Source organism: Suricata suricatta, chromosome 14 (genome assembly GCF_006229205.1).
Source record: "Suricata suricatta isolate VVHF042 chromosome 14, meerkat_22Aug2017_6uvM2_HiC, whole genome shotgun sequence".
In the NCBI taxonomy this organism is placed as follows: domain Eukaryota; kingdom Metazoa; phylum Chordata; class Mammalia; order Carnivora; family Herpestidae; genus Suricata; species Suricata suricatta.
This window is the reverse complement of record NC_043713.1, coordinates 85,277,252-85,287,212: the sequence shown is the minus strand read 5'-3', so window position 1 is coordinate 85,287,212 and position 9,961 is coordinate 85,277,252. Positions and strand designations below refer to the sequence as shown.

The window sequence follows — 9,961 nt, the reverse complement described above, 5'->3', positions numbered from 1 at the left end:
GGAATGACTTGCCAACATTAAAAAATCAAAACTCTTACCCACCAGTCTGGATTTCCAGACACACCTATCTCTAAGTCTGTCTATAGACGGGTGAAGAAACGGGAAGAAATGTGTGTCTGCTTTTCGGTGCGATGAACTTGGACACGCAGCAGACTGATGTTTAATCAACACCCACCGAGCACAGCTCCTCAGTCTCCTGAGCTGCAGGATGCGGTGGCACCTGTCCACCGTGGGGTCGTGCGGGCCGGACGCCGCACAGTCTCTGAAACCAGCAGAACGGAGTCCGGCGCGGGGTCCTGTGCGCCTGAGTTGTGCACTTCTGGGACTGTTCACTCTGGTAGACCCTGGGGACAGGGCCACCCGTGGGGCACGGACCCTGCCCTCAACAGGCATGAGGACAGACAGCGTGCAGAGTCCCAAATCCGTATCTCCACGCAGGGACACACGGAGGCGAGGACCCGTGGGGGCACACGGCGGCGAAGGCACAGTGGCCACGCAGAGTCGGGGCCCCTGAGCCAAGACCAGAAGACATCGGGCTGTCCACAGGTGCAGGGCGTGGAGAGGGGGCGCCCGGCACGGGAGACAGCAGGGGCACAGGAAGACGACGGGCAAAACCCCAGAAAGAAAGGCAGAATCTGAGAGGAGAGACGAAGACCAGATGAGCTCCTGGATCCAACGTTGCCTGAAGTCATTATGGCCCTTTTAGTTGTACAAGCCAATATATCGTCCCCTCCCTTTTTTTTTTTTTTTTTGGCTTAAGACAAAGGATTTGGGTTCCTATTATTCGTAACCAAATGAAAACAAAACTCACCTATGCAGGACTTTGCCACTACCGGCTACCTCCCACACCAGTCCAAGCCGGCTCAAATGTGCTTCCCCAAGGCCCATGCTCAGGACACACCCACCTTCCACCGCATCCTCTCTGTAAATCCGACCACTCGCGGAGAGTGGGTTTTGTAGCCTAACCCAGGCAAGACAGTTGTTCTATCAAAGCTGATACTCTCCAGAGGGGACGTGGGGCTCTCTTTAGTGACCAGCCCCCCACACACCGCCCAGTGAGCAGTGAGATGTTAGAGCACATCCAGGGTCTTCCATTAGAGACCAACTCTGGAAACAAGATCCTTCCCTGGGGCCGAGAAGGCTTTAAAATGCTAATGCCCTTTTATGAGGCCTTTAGCATCTCATTATTACAAGTCCAGCCATACCAGAGGGCTGGGAACTTAATTATTGCAGCCAAAAGATGGAGGGCACCATCTCCACGATCAGCATGAGTTTACATTTATTTCTCTCCCAGCGTGAATGAGTTCCTCCCCTGCTGGCAACGGAGGGCCGGCTCCTGCGGTCCCAGAGACCACGGTCCATTGACAAACAGCACAATTACCAACACATGAGAACATGAGGCCACCCCTGAGTCAGAAGGATAGATAGCCCAACGATTAAATCATAATTACAACACGGAAATTGCATTTTCTTCCTTCTTCCGTGAAACTATAAAAGAAACTTAGCAAAGAGAAGAAGTGGGCAGCCAAAAAACCCTCCCCCACTGGGCCCTGGCCCTAATCTCCAGAACCAGGTTCCTTCAAGCCCCTGCTACCTGTGAATGTGATAGTACCTGCAAACAGGGTCTTGTAATTAAGGATCTCGAGCCAAGATCCCTCTGCATCGGGGCGGCTACTAAATCCCCTGGCACGTGCCCTTGTAAGAGAGAAAGGTCAGACAGAGACAGGAGGGCAAGGCCATGCGATGATGGAGGGTCCGGAGGGACGCAGCCACAGGCAAAGTACCCGGAGCCAGCAGAAGCCGGGGAGAGGCAGGAAGGGTCCTTCCCTAGAACGTCTGGAGGGGTGGAGCGCAGCCAATATCTTGATCTCGGACTTCTAGCCTCCAGATCTGGGAGAAAATAAATTTATGATCGTTTGTGGGGCTTTTTAAATATTTTTATTTTTGAGAGAGAGACAGTGAGAGTGGGGTATGCACAGAGAGAAAGGGGGGGACACAGAGGATCCAAAGCAGACTCCGTGCTGACAGCAGTGAGCTGGATGAGGGCTTGAACTCACAAACCGTGAGATGGTGATCTGAGCCAAAGGTGGACGCTCAACCAACTGAGTCACCCAGGTGCCCCCCCCCCCGCACTAACCCATCTCAGACTCCTGCCACCCAGTGTGACATGATACCAAGTGTGCACTCATTTAAGCTACTAAGTGACAGTAATTTGTTACGGCGACAAGAGGAAACTAATCTACCAACTTGCAGGGGGTGAAGACGAAAAGGAAAGTGTTGGGCAAATTCAGAAAAAGTCCAACAGCACAGACTTCTGGATGAGAAAGCCATGGAATGATGCTTTGCTCTTGGCTCACAGGAAGGCTCCGCTGCCCTACACAACGTCAGAGGGTGACAATTCCAGACGAACTGAAGCTGCTCTGTCCCTACGGTCACTGCCCAGGGAGCTGCTCCCTCATCTACGTGGCAGTTCCTCATGTAAACACGTGTGACAGTAACATCACCGACCGCGAAGGCTTCTTGCGAAGACAAGTTGGGTCAATATTTCTAAGGCCCGTATTCTCACAGTCCCTGCCGTTTACTACGTTCTCAACAAATGTTAACTATTAATACCATTAGCTCAACTGTTCATTCCCAGAGATAGAATTCACTCGTGTCCCTTCCACCTTTGTACCTCCCAAAGCTCTTTCTGCATGGCCCCCCACGTTGGTCAATGGTGAGTATTTGTGGAATAAGAGACTCCCCAGGAGAACACGAGAAGGCTTGGATCACTGTGCCAGGGCCAGGTCATTACCCAACGCCACGTCCCTTTGACTACGGAAAACGTCCCCCCTCCCTTTAAAGATTTCCAGTAATAGAAAATTCACTGGAGATGTTCCGATAAAGAAGACGCAGGCAACCACTCTTGCCTCGTAGCCTGTTCCGTCTCTGGGGAGCTCTGGCCTTCCTTCATCATTCATTTGTTAATATATTCAACAAATATTTATTGAGCCCCCACGGTGTTCCAGATTCTGCACAGGACTGGGGAAAGCACTGTTAATAAAGCCATCGACTCGGTAGGCCTCACAATCAAGGAGGGGCTATAATATAAAGTACACTGATAGGAATATGGATGTTGATATTTAGATATGACATTTATGGATTGATCTGTTACAGATCAAACACCTCATGGCTTCCTTTAAATTTTTTGAAAATATTTTTATTTATTTTTGAGAGAGACAGCATGAGCAGGGGAGAGGGAGACACAGAATTGGAAGCAGGCTCCAGGCTCCAAGCTGTCAGCACAGAGCCTGATACGGGGCTTGAGCTCACGAACTGTGAGATCATGACCTGAGCTGAAGTCAGATGCTCAACCGACTGAGCCCCCAGGCACCCCCCATGGTTTCCTTTAGATATAAACTCATAATCATCCCCAAAACCCCATCTTGGGATTCTGTCATGCACAGGTTTGACAAGCAAGAATTCAAGTATATGTACTTGGAATAACTGGACATTGCCGTCTGACAACACTTGCATCAGAAGATGTAAGGAGAAGGATAAAAGAGGGACACATATCTTACCATCAGCTCTGCTCACATGTAACTTATGCAGATACCCCCAGCATTCCCTTCAGTACTAACATGCCCAATAATGTCCCCAGAACATGTGGCCACAGCTCAAATGCAAGGAGACTTTTTTTTTCAAAGAAATATCAACTGTCTTGGGGGGCCCAGGAGGCTCAGTCAGTTGAGCGTCTGACTTTGGCTCAGGTCATGATCTCATGGTTTGTGGGTTCAAGCCCCATGTTGGGCTCTGGGCTGACAGCGCAGAGCCTGCCTATGGTTCTCTCTCTCCCTCTCTCTCTCTGCACCTCCCATGTTTGCTCACTCTTTCAAAATAAATAAATGAACATGAAAAAAAAATTTTTAATTAAAAATAAAATACACCAACTGTCTTTTGAACTTTGTGAACCCAGGTTTTCAAGAGTCAAGGATGTTCAAGGATTACTTTGATTACTGTTTGTTCTGACAAAACACACGGACTCCAGAACAGATCCCTGTTGAAGATCCCACACCGTGTCATCTTCCTCTTTTTACAGATGGGACCCTGGGCTCAGAGACATTAAGTAGTTTGTCCACGGTCCAATAGAGAGGAAGGTGGAGTCGGGATTTGAGGGGACAGTGTCCAACTGAAATCTTACCCGAAGGCTTCCCTAGCTCTGAGTTCTTTTTCTTCCCGGTGAGCTAGAGCGGCTTCCCTTTGATTCCACTGTGGGGGTTTAAATGGGACGGATGTGCTCTGTCTCCAAAATGGTGGCCCGGGCAGGCCTGGAGAGAGCTGCCCCTCTTCACCCCGCCCCTGGGACTCTCCTTCTCACCAGGCCCCAGGCTCACATGGGGTCCAGCTACCTCCCTGTGGCTGAGAGGTGGCCCTCAGCCATCACCCCCCCGACACCCTTGGCAGAACGCAGTCCACTGTCCAGGGCTGCCCCCTGCCTAGAAAGACACAGGCTTCCCGGTCAGGGTGACGGGGTGAGCTCAGCATTTGTTGCTGACTTTTCATAGAAACAAGGGCACGAGAAATACCTCCCTTTCCTCTGAAGGGTACTTTCAGGAAACCATCGGCCAGAGTGTGACGAGAAATGACAAATGCCCCACAGGCCTCCGTGTGGGTGGGAGAGGGGGTGGGGGAAGTGGTGATGTGGAGGGCCCAGGTCTTATGCAGAGGGGTGTCGGGGGTCCCCGGGAGCAGCGTGGGTGGGCAGCTACCTGAGCTTGTGATTTTCATAACAGGCTAGAAAGCCAGGTTTCTACGTGAACTTGACAATTTTTACAGGATGGCAAAAAATTGAATATAACACAGACACACACACACACCCCCCTCCTATTAAGAAGCATCCTCTGTTGGGTGTGTGGTTTTCTACCTAGAAGTTCTCAACATAAACTGTATCCCTCCCAATCTTGCCAGATTTGGCCAAACTTCCAGCCTTTCAAAATCATTTGTGTCCTCAGATTCTGTCCCTCCAATATCACTGACGCCCAAGTCAAAGAAGCCAATCTGTTTACAATTTACATCTTCCTAAATTTATACTTTTTCCCTTATTACCTAAATCACTGTCCCAATGCACAGAGCTTCCAAGGCATGATGATCTTTGATGACCCCTAGAAGGTTCTCCCTGGGATCACCGTGTTTTCTGCAGTTCTACAGGCTGAGGGGTCTCCCCGAGGGGGGCTAGCAAACGTGCCCCATGTTTCAGAAGTGCCCCTGGGGTGACACCGAGGCCAGGCCACAGCTCTGCAGGTGACGCTGCTCGTCTGAGAGTCGGGGCGGCATTTCCTACAAACAGTGACGCTAAACCCACGAGAAACACATTGCATCCAACTTATTAATACCCCTCCCTTGATTCCGGCCCCAGGCTTTGCACCGGAGCCTGGGCTCCCCTGGAAAAGTCTCAAAAGCAGCTCCGACTTGATGGTCTGCTCACTCCGGGTTGTTCTTCGGAAGAGCAGGTCATAGTTTGCTGGCAGAAAGCTCCAACTTCGTGAGGCCACGAAAGTGACAGCTGAGTTAAAAACAAGCACAAAACCAAAAAAACCACCCGGACTCCTGTCGTCCAAAGCAATTAATCAGGCTTGGCAGATGTTTCTAGTTCACTTCTGTGAAGGGGAAAAATGAAGTCAGGGCAACGGGCCAAGGCAGCGGAGGGGGGAGCCTACCTGGGAACCCCCACCCCCAGGCTCTCGGGAGGGAACACAGATTGAGAGGCCGTTTGTTTGGGCCGCCATCACCCAGAAACCTCTTCATATGCGACCACCCGTGCCTCACTCTGGAAGGACAGGGGAACAGTAAACAATGTGCGCTGTCAAAGGCACTCAAGGGCGACGCGCCACCAGTAGTTCTCATTCTGAGCAGATGAGCTCACTTGACTTGGCTCAGATCTTCCTAAAGTGCGAATGCAGCAGGCCTTAGATTTGTTTAATCAAACCTGCCCGCAGAGAACCAGGCCGCCGGGAGCCCCAGGGCAAGGCCGCGTGTGCTTTGAAGCCAGTCCCCTTGCTGTCTCCGGGGAGAATTAGCATTCCAAGCCCAGGAAGCAGGCTGTGCCAAATGTGGGTTTCCTAAGGATTAGCTTTTTTTTTTTTTTAATTAGGCCTCACAGACATATCAGTTCTTCTTTATCAAAACCATCTCAGGCTTGGGACCGCCTCCTGGAGGACACACCGGGAAGAAAGCTGCCCCTCCCAGATCTTTCTACCCCCGGGAGAACCTGGAGGCCCCTCTGTCTCCCCCAAAGTTCTTCAGCCGGGGACCAAGTTTCTTCTAACCTCTAAACAGAAACCTGTGGAATGCGAGGAAAGATGGAGCTCACTCTGTCGTCTTCTAAAATGAATGAATGCACAGGCCCCCGGCTCCCTTAGCAAGTTAAGGGAGAAAGGACCTCCTAAGCCTTAAGTGTTTTCTCCACGAAGAAAGGAAAATGCTGCAAAAGGAAATGGCCAACCAGCGTGCCAAGAAAACCATGCAGAAGCTCTAAATTTGATGGTTCAAACAGACCCCTGCAAAGAACATGAAATAAACCATGGGCGGATCCCTGGCTGAATGCAGAATCATAAATACAGCTAATTAAAGTGAAGGATCTAGAAGAAACGCCCCGTGGCCAGATCACACAAGCCGTGAGCTGAATCCCAAATGTACTCAAGTTAAGTTAAGTGGCACGTGGAGGGCCTTTTATTTTAATGTATATTAACCAAAAAAATTAGTACGTCAAGATCATGGATTGTAATGTCTTCATAATGGGGTGTAGGGGCATCTTGGTTATTTTAAATAAAAGTTACTTAAGAGCTAGGCCGTGTAAAGATACTCAGCTCCTCCCCTCCGCAGCCCTAAATATCCCTGGTGAAAGGCCAGCGAGTCAAGAGACACCCTTATCACGAAGCTGGGAAATTCAGAGAGAGCTGAAGGCTGTATAAACATCCCTTGCTCCTTTTTACTAGTTTGCTGCCCTGACTCCACTCTTTATAGGAAGCCTTACCAGGTGCTTCGCTGAGCTGTCTGGTAGAATTCCTTACTCATCGAAAGCCCCAAAGTAAAGCTTTCTCTGTCCTGTTAAAGCCTCACAGATTCATTGTCTTTCTGCTTAAAAAAGTACAAAAACTGCCTGTCTTGGTCATTCCTTTAGGCCTCAATCTCATGATTGGGCCTCTGCACACTTCAGAAACTTTGGTTTTTTACCTCCTGTGAGGTTTGCCGCATGTCAATTGAATTCTCAGTCCAGCTGGAAGAATCTGAAGGGTAGAGGGAGAATTTTTCCTTCCCTGCAGAGGCTAAATTAGTATTTAAGTTTGAAAAAGTGGGACATTTAAAGAAAATACACTGAGTAAATAATGTTATTTACACAAGAAGTTGGCAAACATTGAGATGACATGTGGATTGCTAAAATTAGGAAAATACTGTCCTATGAGCAAAAGGAAGAGAAGAAAATTATTTCTGCTCACGATGCCAGGGGGCCCCACTCCGGGAGGGAAACGGCGCACCTGCATGGACCCTCCGGAGCCGGCCAGGCCCCCACTCCTCAGTGTGGTCACTGTGCCTCCAGCCCAACAGGATCCTGGGACAGCGGGAGGGGTCCCGAGGGGACCAGACCCCTGGAGGCCCAGCGGGAAGGCCCCGCATACCTTGATGACGTCTTCATCTGCAGACCTGCAGTCCACGGCCTCGGACACGTCCACCACGGAGCCGTCCTCCTGAACGGCCACGACCTTGACGGGAACCGAGACCGCCTTCCCGGTGAGGACGGCCGTGTTCAGCACCTCCGTGTCCTGCAGGGAGAGCAGAGGCCACAGGTCACACGCAGGCAGGCCCCTTCCCCCTTCCCTCTCCCCCTGCCGGTAAAACTCCGTCTGCGTGGGCCGGATCCTGAGGGCCCGTAATACGGTAGCTCCAGGCGTCTGGGACATTCCATCCCTGACCAAGCTCACGGAGCCTGACAGCTACACTCCTGCTCCGCCCCCCTGCGGTCAGGGGCATTGTCACCCCCCAGGACCCCTCATGCCACCACCCGCACGCCCCAGCCTGCTGCCGGCTCACACACCACACGGGGTGCTTTCCAACAGTCCCCAAATCTCCACTCCACGGTCACCTGGTAAGTGACTCCTGTGCTCCAAGCTCATTAACGCCGCGAACGTGACCCTCACTGTGGTTTCAAATTAAGAAGGCAAGTAACTGGGGCCCCTGGTGGCTCAGTCGGTTAAGGGTCCGACATTGGCTGAGGTCATGATCTCACAGCCCAAGGGTTCGAGCCTCACATCGGGCTCTGTTGTCAGCATAGAGCCTGCTTTGGATCAGCTCCCTCCCTCTCTCTCTGCCCCTCTCCCACTAGCGCTCTCTCTCTCAAAAATAAACATTAAAAAAAATATATTCTTTACCAAAAAAAAAAAAAAAGAGGAGAAGGAGGAGATGACAAGTAACAGCACAAAGAACAGAGAACTAGTCACAGAAAATCAACCCCTGCCGTCCGGAGCCGACCTCCAGCACCTTCCTCCCCCACCTCCCATGTCACCGGGGTCCCTCCAGGCCCAGGGATCCATGAGCACCATGTCAGTGTCTGTCTTCCTCTGCTGACCCCGGGGGCCTGCAGGGTCTGCCTTCATGACATATCTCCCGCCTGCCACATTCCTCCTGCCCCCATGACCACCGCCACAGAGAGACCGTCCTGTCACAGGGACAGCCACAACGGCCCCCACACACCTCCCATGCCCACCGTCCCCACGCCAGTTGAAGAGCATCCTTTCTATTTCAGTAGAACTCACATCTTTCCTCTCCTAGCCTGCAACTCTTTGAACGCCTCCTACTGTTTGTTCTTAAGGTGAAGTCCACACTCACCACCCGCAGTGATCCGACCCTGACCTCCGGCTCTCCCGCCCTTCCCACTGTCCCTCCCACGGGAGCCCCACGGCCTTCTCCCCTGTCCTCACCCTCACCACCCCTGCTGGCACCCAGGCAGAGCCCTCCCCCCTCCCCCCAGTCCCAGCCTCCAAGCCGGCTTCTTAGGGGGGCGGGGCTTTCTGCCCCCCACGGTGTGAACCGGCACCGCCCAGTCCGCCCTGCGGGGGGATCGCCCCAAGTGCTCACCTTGTGTCCGTCTGGTGCTTCTGTGTCCACCTCTAACTCCTCACTAGACTGGATACCCCCCAAGGTCTCAGCCTGCTTTGTCCTGACCTGCATCACATCCCCGGAACCGGGGCCAGTGCCTGGTGGGTGATGGGCCGTGCAGAAGGGGGAGGCCTCGTGCACAGGCTCTGGGACTGGACGGTCTGGCTTTGAAACTGGCTCAGCCTCCGTTTCCGCGGATCAGAAGTCCCAGAGAATCCGACTCACGGGAAGTAACCCCTCACGGGTTTGGCTCCACCTCTCGTATAACCGGAGTCTGGAGGGGCTGGCTGCTGACTCGGGCCCAGCGACTCTGGAGGCCACAGGCCACTTCTCTGCTGTTCCCTTGGCCACTCCCCCAAGCTAGCAAGATGGCGCCCATTACACCAGCCGTCTGTCCACCGTCTAAGCAGGGGGAAGGCAGGATGCGGAACCAGTGCACCTGCTCCTTCTCGTCAGGAAGTCCAAGGCCTGTCACATGGCCGGCCACCTGCAGAGGAGGCTGGGGGATGGATGTCCATAGTGGAGCTGGCCATGGTGTGGGGCGCAAAAATGGCTTTTTATAGTCCGGTACCAGGTCCGCCACCAGCTCCTTCCCTCCCCCTGTGCCTGAGTTCCCTGGTCTGGAACTCGGGGAGAACAAAAGCACCTACGCGTGGTGACCTCATGAAGGCTTAACGAAACTCTCTGTGGACAAAGCTCAGAACAGAACTGGCGTAAAATGAACATGAGCCCAACCAATATGGCCGCCGCAGTAGACGCAGGAGAGGTTTGCCCACGAGGGAGTCACAGAGCCACCAGCAGGGTCACGGAGGGACTCTGGGAAAGAGGC

General features: G+C 52.5%; 1 protein-coding gene across 2 annotated transcripts in view; it reads right to left on the bottom strand.

The window, feature by feature from the left end:
• TMEM132B (transmembrane protein 132B) overlaps nucleotides 1–9,961 on the bottom strand; it is a 289,917-nt gene that overhangs the window by 28,335 nt on the left and 251,621 nt on the right. For both annotated transcript variants that reach the window (XM_029922313.1, XM_029922314.1), the window contains one exon: nucleotides 7,656–7,799. In XM_029922313.1, the coding sequence (XP_029778173.1) occupies nucleotides 7,656–7,799 (144 nt within the window). The remainder of the gene's footprint in view (nucleotides 1–7,655; nucleotides 7,800–9,961) is intronic.